The sequence below is a fragment of the Carassius auratus genome, chromosome 38, assembly GCF_003368295.1.
Source record: "Carassius auratus strain Wakin chromosome 38, ASM336829v1, whole genome shotgun sequence".
NCBI classification, from domain to species: Eukaryota; Metazoa; Chordata; class Actinopteri; order Cypriniformes; family Cyprinidae; genus Carassius; species Carassius auratus.
In genome coordinates this window covers 13,857,101-13,873,415 of record NC_039280.1, presented here as the reverse complement: position 1 = coordinate 13,873,415, position 16,315 = coordinate 13,857,101, and the positions used below count along the sequence as shown (strand labels likewise).

General features: G+C 37.2%; 2 protein-coding genes across 2 annotated transcripts in view; one reads left to right on the top strand and one right to left on the bottom strand.

Annotated features, from left to right (window-relative positions):
• Positions 1 to 7,207, top strand: part of zgc:154058 (Frag1/DRAM/Sfk1 family protein) — a 29,754-nt gene extending 22,547 nt beyond the window's left edge. The window contains exons 7-8 of the mRNA XM_026224276.1: positions 3,135 to 3,312; positions 4,732 to 7,207. Coding sequence (XP_026080061.1) covers positions 3,135 to 3,312; positions 4,732 to 4,976 — 423 coding nt within the window. The 3' untranslated portion in view covers positions 4,977 to 7,207. The remainder of the gene's footprint in view (positions 1 to 3,134; positions 3,313 to 4,731) is intronic.
• A 254-nt stretch (positions 7,208 to 7,461) lies between these two features.
• On the bottom strand, positions 7,462 to 15,301 carry LOC113057151 (S-adenosylmethionine synthase-like). The gene is made up of 9 exons (XM_026224275.1): positions 14,945 to 15,301; positions 13,625 to 13,702; positions 13,235 to 13,357; positions 13,016 to 13,128; positions 12,786 to 12,929; positions 12,165 to 12,383; positions 11,446 to 11,628; positions 11,180 to 11,313; positions 7,462 to 9,449 (listed from the first exon to the last, which is right to left on the bottom strand). The coding sequence occupies exons 1-9, from the start codon at positions 15,018 to 15,020 to the stop codon at positions 9,347 to 9,349; spliced, it is 1,173 nt and encodes a 390-aa protein (XP_026080060.1). The 5' UTR covers positions 15,021 to 15,301; the 3' UTR covers positions 7,462 to 9,346.
• Between the last annotated feature and the right edge of the window lie 1,014 nt (positions 15,302 to 16,315).

The window sequence follows — 16,315 nt, the reverse complement described above, 5'->3', positions numbered from 1 at the left end:
AACAATATACAAACTGACAGTTAGTATGTACAGGTATTACAATCGACAATTTAGTATGTTCGGGTATATTATGTGCAAATTCAAAATATAAACTATGTTTGTTAGAAAAATAAATATATAAGTGTATAAATAGTGTTGTGTGTTCCAAAATTATTGTCAAGTGTTCAAAAGATGGATTGTCTGAGGAAAGAAACTGTGAGCAAGTGTGCATGTTTTATACTTGAGTGTGAATGTTTATGCTTATGTGCGTGCTTGTGTGGTCCGCTATAAACATTTAACTACAGCCAAACGCGTGTTCCTTGGTCAGAATTGGACTGGATGAATCATCCTGAATAAATGAAGCATGGGGCTCTTCCTGTGCTTGGCTGTTTAAGTGTGTGTAGTTGTGTCTTCTGTGCACAGAGTTTCTCACTTGGTCTTGGTCCTGATGGTCCGACAGCTACTGGCTGCCAAAGCAAACTGTAGATTCCTTCTGCCAGCCCGTGAAGGTCTTTTTTTTCTGCATTCCCAGAGTACAGGAAAATATACACATGGACATGATAAATAAAATACCTATTGCAAATCCCATAACTCAATTTTTAGGCCACTCAATTGAACTCAAAAAAGTTTTTAAAAATGTATGCAGTTAATCATGGCCATTGACTCTTTTTTGGTGCTGTCAGAGCAAACCAAGCTTAAAATACCACTTTTATGCTTTTGCGAAGTCTACTTTTACTGCTACTACAGGCAACATGCCTTGCCAAACCACACTCACTGAAAGCAGACAGCACAGAATGAGTGGAGCTGTTCACAGAGGACATGTCCATGTATCGAAAACAGCTGGATAGAGCCCAGCAAAACAAAAAGTTCAAAGTTTAACTACTTTTAACTTTTCACAGCATCTTAAAGACAAGCTTGAAAAGCTGAAAAACAGCAAGACCTGACTTTAATTTAATTAGTCTGATATAATGTAATTCGATGACGATTTGGTTTTGACAGCCTTACTTATTGAATGCTGTCAAACTCTTGAAGATGTTTTTATTGTACTTAAAACTGTCTGCACAAAAAGAGAGACATAGAAACAGATCTACAAGTTTTTTTGTATTCAACTACATGTTAAAGCAAGTCCATGTGAAAGCTCCTCTCCTCTCTCTTGCTAATTTAGAAAATAACTTGTTCTTATATGTCTGTTACTGTGGTTAGTTTAATGTCAAAGTGTTTGCCTGGATTTCTTACTTGGACATGCTATGTAGTGCTCTATCTTAAAGGAATAGTTCACCCCAAAATACAAATTTGTTGAAAATGTGCTCACTCTCAGGCCATCTAAGAGGTAGATGTTGTTTGTTTCTTCATCTGAAAAGATTTAGAGAAATGTAGCATTGCATCTGCAGTGAATGGGTGCCATCAGAATGAGAGTCCAAACAGCTGATAAAAGCATCACAATAATCCACAAGTGATCCACATGACTTCAAACGGTTGCTCCTGGGTAATACATGAGTCCTCCGTTCATAAAATTGTCTAATCTGAAACAGGAGAGAAATATGCACGGATCAAGTACTGTTGCAATCAAATATTGTTCTAAAACAGTTGTAGACACATATGCTGGTGGATTTTGATGTGAGTGGACAACAAGGGATGAACTGAATGGGGGGGGGGCATTATTGTTTATGGATTTGCATTGTGGCCAGAAGCGACAGTTTAAAGTTACAACACATTGGTTGTTTTTTACAAACAAATGTTTGTGGTAAGCATTTTCTCCTGGCAGATTAATGCATCAAAGTGTATTTCCATGACAGGTCACATTACCACAGTCTCATCCCTTGTGTTTGTTTCCCACAAGACTAGGAAGCTTTCGAGAGCTTTAACTGTTGTCCTTCAACCTGAGATGCACATTACACACCTTGCACATTACAGAGCTGAAAGCATGTCCTTGTCATAATGACAGTGCAAGTAAGCAACGGCAACAGCAGCTCAATATTTAGACACTGAAGTGAAGGGGAAGTCTTAGCCTTAGGGGAACATACAGGATATCATTTGCTGAGATAATCAGTGGTTCGCTGACAAAGCCTGGAGTTGATTTATGGTTCCCAAATTTCCTCCTGCAACACTTGATACTTGGCTTTTGTTTGTGTGTCAAAAAAAAAGAAGTAAAATAAATACAGGGGAAGTTATTGAAAGGGATAGATTGAGGGACAGTGACATATATTGTATGCAGCTAAACTATGCAATACTAGAAGAAATTTTGGAAGAAATTAATACTTATAACTAGCTAAGAGCCTTTAAATTGTCAAAATTTTCATTGTCAACACTTCGCACCAAATCAGCATATTAGCATGATTTCTGAAGGATCATGTGAAACTGAAGATTGGTGTAATGATGCTGAAAATTAGGCTTTGCGACACAGGATAAATAACATTTTAAAGTGTATTACAATAAAAATGGCTATTTTAAATTACGCTAATATTTCACTGTTTTTTCTATAATTTTGATTTTGTCTTAGCATAGGAGACTCCTTTTAAAAGTGTTGTACATTCCTTATAGGACTTTTTATTGGATGCTATTAACTTTAAAGCATGATATGGATTTATTTTAACTGACATTTTCCAGGTATTAGAGACCTTGTTTTGTGTGGTTTCTAGTGGAGTTAATGGGGCTCATTGTAGTTGTGGGTGTTCTGCTGCCCTCTGCTGCTGATGTGTGATGTGGCATTGTGAACTCCTCTTTCTCTGCCTTCAGCATTCAGACCATAAACACACCACACAGTCATGTGTTAGCAAGCACAGCATAGCTTGCAGCAATAGAAATGGAAATCCTGCATAAACAGCAATTTTCTTGTGTATCCCAGTATGTTCCATGACAATTTCGGGACTGTTGATTTGTAACCGACCAGCTTTCACTGTTTCAAGTAAATTTTGATTTTTTTTTCCTTTTTTAAATCCAAGAGATGTGGCTATTTTTAGAAAGGAAAAGGCACTCCAGAAAGTTTGTTTGTGGTTTTTCCTCCTCGAATATAGGGAAATGTTTCTTCATGGTAACCATGGATTCCCTCCACACCAGCTAAACTACACCCTCAGTATGTGAGATGTTTTTAATGCTGTCTGTAGTTTGATTGGTGAATCTGTGCTCACTGTTTTCTGTCACTGTGTTCCTCACAGGTGGATAACGCTAAGGTTCTTCACTATGTTGGAGCAGGGGTAGCCTTCCCCACCAGTATGCTGTTTGTGTGTCTGCAGTCTGCGCTGACCTACCGCCTGGCGAAGACTCAGGGAGAATATAATTTGGGTCATTTGCGCCTCTTTATGACCCTGCTGGCCTTTGTGGCCCTGGTGCTTAGTATCCTTTACACTATCACTCATTCTCATGTTATTATATTGTATATTTGTATTAGGATTGTGAACCAGTTTAGATTAAGGCTGTCATAACATCAGATTTTCACTACATGATTAACATTGACACAATAATTAACAATAATTATATTAATGCAAGAGCGTGCATAAAATCTGAGCTTTTTTTTCTTCAAATCAATATAACATTCTGTCCTGCTCTCCCACCATTTCTCAAACCAATATTAAAACAATTAATTGTTTTTGTATGTGTTAATGTCATTTGTAAATACTTATGTAAAAATATTAAATATGACAAGTGTAGTGGTAAATGTAAAGGTAAATTCAGTTTTAAAATATCGATAACACTTTATTTTAAGGACCAATTGTCCCTCTTAACTAGTTGTTGATTATCTTTTTCTAGCTTATTGGCTGTTTATTAGTACAGTTACTAATTTATTAGTTTAGATTTATTAGTTTGTTAGTAGTATTAATAGTATTAGTAATTAATAATATTGTATTAATAGTATTATTTATTGTCATTTATTAGTATTTTATAACATTTTAGAACCCATACCTAAACTACCTTACTATTAATAAGCAGCAAATTAAGAGTTTATTGAGGCAAAAGTCGTAGTACTGTTAGAAATTAATAGTGTGAACTGTTCCTTAAACTAAAGTGTGACAAAAATATCAAACACTGATTTTAGATTTTATACGCATTATGTGCATTAAATATGTACGAAGCCCCACACATGAGATGCAAGAAAAAAATAAATTAATAGTTCCCTCGATGTACAAAAATGTGCACACGATTACGATTTCGTTCCCTCGATTTATAAATGGTGCACACGATTTACTAATTTGTTTCCTTGATTTGCTAAATTGTGTGCACAATTTACTAATTCTTTCTCTCGATTTGTAAATCATGTGCACAATTTATAAATCGAGGGAATGAAACAGTAAATCATGCACATGATTTAGCCTACTATTTTTTTCCTGCATGTCATGTGAGGGGCTTCATCAATATGGGTTAAAATGCACAGAAACTGTGGCGTAAAATGGTTAAATAATGTAATCATTTTGTCCCACTTTACATAACATAAGCGAATTTGTCGAGTGGCCTGAACTTTAGAGTGAAAACATTTGCTATGATGTCAAAAAAGCACTAACAGCATTTAAAAAATTATTAATTCTGACAGCTGTATTCTGTAGCTGTTATTTTTTTCATTCGTCGGGGTTAGTGTTGCAATATACTCAGATAACATATTCCCACAATGGTCGAATATCCTGTTGTATTCAGCTTTCAAGTATTGCAATGCTTTTCTTTCTCAGTCACTGAGTTCATGCATGCTCTTCCTGTAATGCAAACGGGCCTGAGCATGAGTTTACAGTGTTCACTATGATTCCTTGATGAAACTTTCCTCAGGCGGGGTGTTTTTCGTCCAGGAGAGTTTTGTCCTGCAACATGCATCAGCTATTTTTGAGTGGGTCTTCTGTGTCATTATTATGCTGTTCTACGGCACCTTCGCTTTTGAATTCGCCGGGATATCTAGTGACACAATGATGGTGCTGGCCCGAGGGGAATCTCTACAGTCCGTAAGCCGAGACCACAAAATGGAGTCTCTTGCTGGGGCCAGTCAGCACCAGTGTGAGAGCCTGTCCATACTCTAACCTCAGTGTCCTGTATCTCTCTCAACACTAGAAAAAAACACTACAACTGCAGAGTGAAAGTAACAGAAACTGGACATGGCTCTCATATACCTTTGCCAAAGAATCCAGCTCAGATTTTGCACATTTTCGAGAGACTTCTTCACTCTCCAGGGACCTTTTGAATCGCACAGCTTCCATGCTGGGAAAAACAAAGATCATTGCCTGGATGTGTTGGAGTTTCAATTAGATCTCATTGTGATTTTTAAGTATCTGCATTACTTGGATAAAAGAACTACAGACTACATGCGTCCATTGGTGAAACCAGAGGACCACTACACCAATGGTGTAGTAAACTAAACCGAAGCCTTTTGAAAACATCAACACCCATTTTAAGATAGTGCCTCGAAACAGATGCTATTGTGCCAATTCCAGACAATGGATCCCAAAATGCTGATGTTTTCTGTGCCTTTAGGTTTTTTTCAAAGGCGGAGATGGCTAAATAACATTTTATTGTCACATATCTCTGCTGTCTGTTAATTGATCAAGGTTTTTAATTTTGCCTTAATCACTGTATGCTGTCTGAAATTTTTTCAGATGATTGTCATTAACAATGTGCCTTAAACCAAAAACCAAATAGCGATATTTAATAGAAATGTACTGTATGTCCATAGTCAAGCTGCCTTGAATACATAAGGCATGTTTTTTGTGTGTTTTTTTTTTATATGCAGCAAATATTATGCTGGTTGTAAACAACTAAGCTGAACGAGATCAGCAAAAACCTCTCGTGAAACAGGCGCATAAGCTTATCACATTAAGTCGCCAGTAATTGGTGCCATTCCAGATGTCATGTTAGAGTCTATGAGTATTGCTGTGCATTGTGACCAAATGTAACTGAGAAGAGAGTTTGTCTTGAGGTCAGTGTGTTCATAGCTTTCCCTCTTTCTGATGCTGTAGGAATTGTTGTTGTGTGTGTGTGTGTGTGTGTTGGGGTTTTATGGGAGTTGGTTACAAGGAAGCGTCTTGAAATGAAAGACTGAGTTTTCTCAGAAGCTGCCCTTTAATGTAAAGGGTGACTAGTTTAGGTGTTCTTAGATGTACAGTGGGTCTCTGTGAGCTGTTTTTTTTTTTTGCAGACAAAATCACTTGCAGCAGGACTGCAAGTTCAGAATTGATTTTGTTTTGAAAAACAGATGCAATTTGGTTTACATCGGTCAAATGTTTTCACATTACCAGCGTGACAAAAAAAAAATCATATTGTTCCTCAATTACTATCAAGGGAGTTTTGTCATTTAATTTGTCTGGATAATAGCCATATTTATAATTGATCCTACCCGTTGCGTCCTGAAAACATATTTCATGTCGTTTCAGTTTACTAATTCTCTTCGCTCAGGAATTTCAGACCTGTCTTTTGCTTTCACATATCTTCTCTCTGCATTCAAGACTGCGTCGATCCACCAGATATAAGTAAAAGTTTGACCATTTCCGTTACTTGTGTAGAATAGTTCCTTCATAGAGAGCTTTATTTTGCTTCAGTTGCATCTTGTAATACTGTTAACCTCATAATTTGATTTGCTTTGTGGTTTAAACCATTGTCTCGGATATATTTCTGATATTGCTTAAAGAAATCGCTAGTCCAAAAATTAAAAAATCACTATATAGCCACTTTCATTTGGTTTCAAATTCAAATGCTGTTATGTTTCCCGTGGAAGTAAAAAGAAGATATTTGAAGAATTGTTGTGCAGCTCTGTTCCTCACTGGCCAATTCACACCAATGACCACCATAAAAGTAGCTCATTTTGTGTATTTCAATTGTTCAGTTGTTCCAAACAACCAGCATCTTCCAAAGTTTGCAAAAATTCAGATTTTGTGTTCCACAGAGACAAATAAATAAAGATGTCAATGAGGGTGAAAATTTCATTTTTGACTAGTCCTATAAAAAACAGTTAAAAGTCATTTTTTTCTGCATTACCTTTTGCCTAGACCTGTGTTCCTTCATGCATTATCTATTTGTTTGCTTAATCTTGGACTCTGACAGTCAATAGCTATACTGCTGCAAACCTGCTGTCATCATTCAACAAGACTCTGCCACACATCAGCATTTAATGACATACCAGATAGCAAAAATAACGTGCCTTTGTTTCAACCAGAGATTGGAGAAATGTTTTGGAGTTTTAATGGCAGGATGTGTTTGATTGTGCTGTAATTTTACCTTAAAATGTATGGAAATAAAGCAGAATCAGACATTACACTCATTAACCTTTTCTGTGAATGAACTTTGCTAAAGTCATGTAGACTGTGTCACACAATTCCTGTTAGTAGTCACCATGGCCTTCGAGTTTGTTTGACTTATCAAGTGTTTCGCTTCAGCTTTTGCTGACCTATTGCAAAACTGTGTAGTAGACATATTATTTGCACATAATGCAACATAATGGAATGATTGGATGGCATATTAACTCACAAGCGAGTCATTCATTGTTTAAAGACATCCATACTGACACCATACATATATGAAGAATTTTCTTCAACTTTAATTATTCACAATTATTTACATGTCAAATTCTTAATTCAATCTTAAAGACAAAAGTCGAAAATCTGAAAGAAAACAGTAAGAAGTTGGTTTACAGTGTTTGTAAGGGTTAATGCCTCTGTTGAACTCCCAGAAGTCTAAAGAAAATAAATGAGTGTCTTTCACACACATTTCAAGTGTGCAACATAATCTGGCTTTGTTCATGACTAAAGTAGGCTACACACACACACACACACACACACACACACACACACACACACACACACACATATGCTCACTCTCCAGGGGTGACAATTAATGTAAGACCAGCACAGGATCTGTACACGTAAACAACAATATTCTCATAGTATCCCTCTGCCATTATCAAACATTATTGAGATAATGCAGTCAAAAAATGAAGCATAATAAGATAATGTTCTTATGATGCAAGAAAGAGGCACACAAATTAGACCCTTTTAAGACTGTAAATATATGATGCAAGGAATATGTTTCTCAGATTGTATAACTTATAAAACCTAAAGCTCCCAAATGGTCCACAATATGCTTAAAACTCTTCGCAACACACTGCTGTAACAGCCACAATGAGAAACTGACTAAATAGTTAATTTGGCTCATAAAAAATTAACAGAAATTACAGTGTAGTAAAAACTGAATAATTATGATTTAAATCATTTTAAGTAAGATGAAATGTGTTTTTGTGAGGCACTAGTGGCACCAAACAGAATTGCACTGCAGTTTTCCCAAGCTCTCTTCCATTGATCAGAAAAACAGATATTCCCGCCCAAAACTCTCGCCAGTGTTGCTGCTGACAGAGTAATGTTTTGATAGCACCACAGACTCACAGTACTTACACTTTTTAAGGTAATCAAACTATGAGCTGATTACTTAAGGTTTTCTCCCTATTCTAAGCTGGTATATAGGCTAGAACGCACTTTAGCTTTAAGGAATGCAGTGTTGCCAATTTAGCTATTTTGTTGGTAGAGATTTAGTAACTTTTCAGACAACCCAGCAACAAAATTTGCTATTTAAAAAAAACGATTTTGGCAACTTTTAGCAACTTTTGTAAAGTGACTCTGATAAAAAAAAAGGCACATATTTTCATCTAAATGACATAAAAACATGAAACCATTGAACAGCCAGCCAGTCAAGCAGCACATCAGCCTGGAGAGAGCTGGAGAGAGATGCCTAACAGTACAAACATCAACTGTGCATTAAGTTGCTAGTTCCAATTGGTCAATAATAAATGCACATTTATCATTTGCTTCTACAGCAAGTCATTAGCTTGTATATTTAACTGTTGTCCAGTTAGGTACACTGTAAGAAAATTTGCTCAGAATGTGCAATTTTACTAGTTAATTAGAAAATACATAAAATGTGTAGGCTAACTGTTCAATAATTTTATGTTGTAAAAAAAAATCTGATCATAAAGATATTACTTGTGACTTTTAAAAATTACAATATTTTATGTTTATGATACTTCTATGAACAAATAACATTTTTTGTTGAGATTTGAATAATGTCGTTGTGTGTTTTGTGTCGTGGTTATGCAGTGACATCATCGTGCGATGACGTCACAACGTCATTTTACAACTTTTAGCTACAAATCGATCTACCTTTAGCAACTCCCCCTGAAAATCAGTTGGCAACACGGAAGGAATGATAGATTGTCATGAGTGTCACGGTATCCTTTCACGACAGGCTTCTAAATAAAAGACCAGATTTAATTGATCAATCTTGACATTTAGCCTACAGTATATATATATTCGTCTAATCTGAAATGTAGCATATGTGGGAAGAGAACTAAGATCAGCTGAGAGAGGAACGCCTGAATGACTGAAGGTAAGACTCGCGCGCGCCTCTCGGTTTAAACCTTGAGATTCTTGGCCATCTCCCAGGGGAACTCGGATCGGCCAAAGTGACCGTAGCACGCGGTGCTCTGGTAGATCGGTCTCTTCAGGTTCAGGTCCCTGTCAAGTAGAAATTGAGCTTATTAGATTTTCACCAAACAGCCATTGCTTCAATCCTACTTACATCAAAACTGTAATTAATTAAAAAAAAATTAAGTGCATCGTTACTTTTTGAAAGACGCTTAATGCATTATAGAACCACTTTTTACCAAGTATAGGTCTCTGCAGGAAAGTAATGGGAGCTACAAGATCAAGGTGTTTTTACACCATGATACCTGATTGGTTGATGTAATAGTGACGTTAGGTTTAGGGGTGGGGTTGGGTAAGGGGGATCATTTAGATTGCATGATTCAGAAACACCCAGCAGTTTGAAACCACCCACATGGTGATAAACGCCCACTTTTGTTCTGCAGAGACCTAAGGCTCCCTTTTAGGCGTATTGGTGGTTGCGATACTCCCCCTGGAGGAAATATCTGGAAATGTCATGTTTACATAATAGCCTACTATGAGATTGACCAGGATTGTAATCAGTGTATTTCTGAGTTTTTTGTTTCATGCACATATTTTTAAGAAGAAAAAGTTCATGTTTTAAGGGGAATTCCAATGGATGTAATAGTTTTTATAGTTTTTATACCAATGGGTGTAGTATAATTTTTATATATATTTATATATATATATAGTATGGTTTATAAGCTATTTTCCTCATGGGGAGCAATAATAAAATAAAATAAAATTACTGGTATTACTTTCCTTGTGGGGATATTTGGAAGGGAATACCAGGCGCGTGCACACACACGTTTTTTTTTTTTTTGTGAAAAGTGGGGATATCCCATAGGCGTAATGGTTTTTATACTGTACAAACTGTATATTCTATCGCCATTCACCAACCCTACCCCTAACCCTCACAGGAAACTTTGTGCATTTTTACTTTCTCAAAAAAAAAAACTCTTTCTGTATGATTTATAAGCATTTTGAAAAATGGGGACATGGCTTATGTCCTCATAAGTCACCCTCTCCTTGTAATACCTGTGTCATACCCATGTCATTATACAGAGTTGTGTCCTGATATGTCACAAAAACATGCCCCCCCCCCCCCCACACACACACACATTTGTAATATTATATCTTTGAATCTGTCCAAAATAGTGCAAACATGTGAACTTGAACTAAGTTACATGCTCAAGTGAAAATAATTCACAATATTGTATTACAATAGTGTCCTCATTTTTCCATTATTTCACCTAACCCTGATCGTAAGCCTAAAACATATATTTCCTGAAAAGTTATCCCTCAGTTCTGATTGGTTGATTGTAATGTTGTTCCAGGATCAACAAGGATGTTGATCCAGGAACATGTTGTACTTGGTGAAATCACGGTCACTATAACATAGTGTTCCTGTAGCTCAAGTAGTAGAGCATTGCGTTACCAAGCGCAAGGTTGGTGGATCAATTCCCTGGGAGCACATGATAAGTAAAAATTGATAGCCTGCATGCACTGTAAGTCGCTTTGGATAAAAGCATCTGCTAAATGCATACATTCAATTTTTTATTTAATAACATTACATGGCACTTTTAAAAACAATGTTATAGCAGAAAAATAACCCTTAATTACCCCTTATTTTAGTGTACTAAATTCCACATAAATATTGCTTCCCTCCCTCCATTTTAACTCACCTGCATAAATTACTGAACTTAACCTTTGTGTTTTAAGGCTGAAAAACATAAAATTTTGTTTTCCTTCCCTAAAGTAGAAGAACATAATAAGAACGTATTATCTTATTGATTGCTTACCTAACAATGACACCTGGTCGGAGGTCAAAGTTCTTGTTGACAATCTGTAGCAACTCCTTCTCAGTTTTTTCGGATGAGTCGTAGGTGAAAAGGGAGATTGAGAGAGGGTAGGCGACTCCAATGGCATAAGACACCTACAGAACACATTAAATATTCATGAACCTGCTCCAGACACCAGCTGACCCCATTAGATTAAGGATCCAGATCAAATTGGTAAATAATGTGGATCAGTTTTTTTTGTCTAGATGTCAACACTTTTGTCTTACCTGAACCAACACTCTTCTGCACAGTTTGGCCTTGACCAGAGACTTAGCCACCCAGCGTGCAGCATAGGCAGCAGAGCGGTCCACCTTGGTGTAGTCCTTTCCAGAAAATGCTCCACCACCATGAGCCCCCCATCCACCATATGTGTCCACAATAATCTTCCTACCTGTGACACCAGCATCTCCCTGAAGAGCAAACATTTTATAAGGTTTAAAAAAAAGTTCTATATCCTGATGTAATTCCTAACTAGTTATGTTTTTCTGTGAAAAAAAAACAAAGGGAGAATTTTGTGAAGAATTATGAAACAGCTTTTGACCTCATAGAAGTTTGTCTAGTCTGTGTTAGTGCAGATTGGAAATGGCTCACTATGTTCTGCTACAATGAACATGAGAACCAGTGTTGTGGTGTCAATGAAATTGGCGCGATAGCTTTGATATACAGTACAGTAGGTGAAGATTTTCACTGAAAAATGATTTAATTTTTGCGTGTTCCTCTCACAAGGAATAGTATTCTTTGTATTGCTTTGTATTGTTTTTTTTGATAAAGCTGCACAAAGATTCTTCAAAAACTTTCATTCTGTAGAAAAAAACAGCATAAAGGTTTAAAACAACATAAGGGTGGAAATTTAATCACTGATAAAAAAAAAAAGAAGAATGAAACCTTTAAAATTCTTTATACAACAGTGTTTCACACAACCGTTTGAACCATTGAAAGTGCTCACCTGAGGCCCTCCGATGACAAAGCGTCCACTTGGCTGCAGATGGTAGACCGTCTTATCGTCGAGATATTTCGCTGGCACCACAGCTTTGATGACCTTCTCCTTCAGAATGCGCTGCTGCTCCTCCAGTGAAATGCAGTCGTCATGTTGGACGGAGATGACCACTGTGTGGACACGCAAAGGAATCACAGCGCCGTTCTCCTGCTTGTAGTGCACAGTGACCTGAAGTTGTGGAAAACATCTGAAGTCATCATTTCAATTGACATAGGGAATGCGAAGGACGTTTCCTGCTGTATGGTCTGAAAATGGCAGAACTTTAAAATAGACCAGAGGTTTCAGCTTCCTGAGAGCTGCCCAGCTTGAGTTGCTGGCATGCTCCTGAGATTGACGGGTGCACAGCCGTGTCCTCTGTTCCACTGGGAAACGCAAGGCCCACCTATTGGCCAATGTGTTGGTTCAATGAACACTCAGCTGATAAGATAGCATGGTCAGTGTCAGTCAGGGGCTTTGAACCTGCACATTGTGGCTCTGAAGACTCAATTATATTTTATATAGGCAAAAATAATCACTTTTTTTTTTTACTCTACATATAATATTTAGGTTTTTCAGTCTTATTTTGCTGACCTGAGTTTTTGAGTCTGGGCGGAGCCATGGGATGGTGCCATCCCGCCGCAGCTCAGCCATTTTGGCATTGAGTTTGTGAGCGAGGACAATAGTGAGTGGCATGCACTCCTCCGTCTCATCAGTGGCGTAACCAAACATGAGCCCCTAAGACACAACGGAAATGCAATATGAGGATATTTGTCTCAAACGATGTGCTCAAACACATTTCTGCACATCCGTTGTGTTCGGACCTGGTCTCCAGCTCCAATATCTTCCTCATGTCTGTCAACGTGGACACCCTGCGCTATATCAGGAGACTGCTGCTCGAGAGCCACCAGCACATTGCAGGTTTTATAGTCAAATCCTAAACAGATGGAAGAGCAAAGAGTGGACATGTATGGTGAATGAGTTAGTAAAGATTTGAAGTACTAAGCGGTGTACTGAAAATCTTAATTTGTATTGATCCTGACCTTTTTCAGAGTTGTCGTAACCAATGTGTTTAATGGTGTCTCGCACAACCTTCTGGTAGTCAACGTTGGCCCGAGATGTGATCTCACCACAGAGAAGTACCATGCCAGTCTTACAAACAGTTTCTGATGATTAAAACAACCTTAATCAGTCCAATGACCCACGACAAAGGAAATTTGCCATTTTATAATCCATTGCTAGGTTAGAAATGGAGATGTTATCCATTTAAATGCCCTTGAAACTGAAAGAGTACAAGAAATGGTAACTCTATAACTGCACGAGAGTCAAGATAAGTGACCAGCTGTTGGAATATAAACTTTCAAACAATATATTGACAGACATGTTTATAGAGAAAGCCTTTATTTTGTTTGTGATTAAAAATGTTCACTCACCACAGGCCACTTTGGCATCTGGGTCCTGCTTCAAGTGTGCATCAAGAACTGCATCACTTATTTGGTCACAGATTTTATCTATTAACGAAATCACATCATTATGAAACAAAGTTATGTAAAGGCTCAGATGAAGGTTCAAGTGTGGAGTTTCAAAAAAAAAAAGTTTCAGTTTAATGCCTCTCTTGTACAAAGTTTGTAGGACACAGGAATCCCAACAAAAAGCAAAACCTCAGCTGAGCAGCTGGAGGACAATACCAGTGGTCCTCTCCTTTCAGAATCGTTCACTCAGTCTATATTTGGGCTGCTAGCTTAGGCAACCATTTAGGTGAGTTACATCAGAAAATACACTGTCCAAAACAACATCTCAGGTGATAATATGAGACAAACAAGTCGAATCTATGATATCGCTTCAGTCTGGAGCATTATGGAATAGATTTTTTTTGTGCATCTTGCACATGCACACCTATTGATTGATCTGCTGAAATATGTGCTGATGGGAGATGTTTAGCAAGACTCTCATTTTGTTCATTTGAACCAGACAGGTTAGTTTGCACTGTTGCAAAACTTGTCTAGGAGGAACCAGACCGGATTAGATTAAAAGTCATTAAAACTTATTAAGAGTCATTAAGCTTGAAAGAAGCTTTGAAATATGTATTGTGAAATGCACTGTGCCAGTCAAACTGACTTAGCATTTTTCAGGAGTGCAGCATTTGAAAATGTCTACAGCACTTTGGCCTTGCAGCATGGCATGAGAGAACCGCAATATGGTTGATAAGATATGTGAGGTCTGGCAAGTTCCCACATGAAATAGAAGTAACTACCGAAACAAAACCTGTTGGCAAACAGGTGCACCTAAAATTGACTCACTATATAGCCATGGGACGCTGTCATAATCAAACCATTCACTGTATCAGTAAGTTCAAAACTGCATAGTAAATATAACTGAGAAAAGCCTCCAAATGATATGCAGTAATTTAACACCTACTGTATGTAAAAGTCATGACCCCTAATTGACTATTTTTGTCTACTACATTTTCACTGCTAAATACCAGATAAGCACATGGTACTGTGGAAGTTTTTCTACTGAAAGTGTGAATGAACCCCATTGAACTGCTGCTTAAGCAGCTTACTTCTGTACGAACTGCTGCTAAACCAGCTCACCACTTCTATATCCGCCAATGATTTGTCGAGGCAGGTGAATTAGTCCAGTACATGTTTTTTTAGGGTTGTTCTCCATGCAAGCACCCCGGTCCAGAATGCAAATCTGTATTAGTGCATACTACAAACTTTAAATGTATAAGTTCAGATTTAAAAAATCACCTGGATGCCCTTCTCCCACAGACTCTGAGGTGAACATGAAGGATCCGTCATCATGAACATCATTCATTCCTTCCATGTTTGCCAGCAACTGAACAGATCTTCGAAATCAAGAGGACAAAGTAATCGATCAAGTGCTCAGAAATTTTTCCTCTAGCTTTGGCTAAAGCAGGCCAAGTATGCAGAGCTCCTTATAGTCCTGGGGGTATAGAAGAAAGAATGATAGAAAGAAAGAGAGGTTTGCAGATCGATCACAGACTATATAACACACAACCTCGTCTCGAAGCAAGTTTGCCCCTATATATGGCAGAAAGAAAACACACACACTAAGCTTTACTCACTCTCTCACTCACAAACATACACACATACACACACGTGTCATGTGAACAAGTGGGGCAGACCATTCCAGGGGGTGTTGGTTAGGGGGAGGAGATTCAAACTTTCAGAAACTCTCTTTTAACCCCTTCTGTGCTCAGCTCTGTCATAGGAAGGTTTCCTAGGGGTGGGATGGCTGCTGCTCTCAGTGGACACTTGTGGGCTAGAAATCATCCTCAAAACATCTATCTATCTATCTATCTATCTATCTATCTATCTATCTATCTATTTATCTATCTATCTATCTATCTATCTATCTATCTATCTATCTATCTATCTATCTATCTATCTATCTATCTATCTATCTATCTATCTATCTATCTATCTATCTATATATATATATATATATATATATATATATATATATATATATATATATCAGGGCAGGAGTGCTTACAAACAGACCTGAAGGTGATTAATGATAAATTTGTGGAAAAGTTATGTCCAGTAATATCAAATCTAAAGTGTGGCGTGGTGAAGTTAACTGCAGATGTGATTGGATGATACAGCACTCCTCTCGTTTGAAAAAGTGTGTGCTTGGCTAAAATTTATTCTTTGTGGATGTGTAATAAATGCATTCCAAAACCCTTTAAAAACATAATGGTTTTATATATAACAATCGGGGTCTGTTCCAAGACATGCTGTTGTGATCTTTGTTAAATTTTTAACTGTCTTTGTCTGCATTCTGCAGTCAATTGTTGATTGAAGATTTCCACATTCTCAATTAAAAGTTCCTTTTCAAAGCTTCAAAACTGCAATATGGGTCAAGCCAGGATTTTACCAAAGGTTAAAACGTCAAATAAGGAAGACCTAGTGGATCAAAACTTTGCAAAATTAATGTAATTATTGTAACAGCGTACAGAATTTATGTGTATACATTTTATTTTGCTGCTTCATTCTATGATTTCATTTATTTGATTGATTTGCCCACCACTACATTTCTCTTAAAATCTTTAAATATTTCAAGAGCTTTAATACATGATTTTGAGAATTGTGGGC

Coding starts and splice junctions, on each gene's coding strand:
- LOC113057151 (XM_026224275.1), bottom strand. CDS start 15,020: ATGGAAGGAATGAATGATGTTCATGATGACGGATCCTTCATGTTCACC. Junction 13,129..13,234: donor TTACGACAACTCTGAAAAAG/GTCAGGATCAAT, acceptor CCATCTGTTTAG/GATTTGACTATAAAACCTGC. Junction 12,930..13,015: donor ATATTGGAGCTGGAGACCAG/GTCCGAACACAA, acceptor GTTGTGTCTTAG/GGGCTCATGTTTGGTTACGC.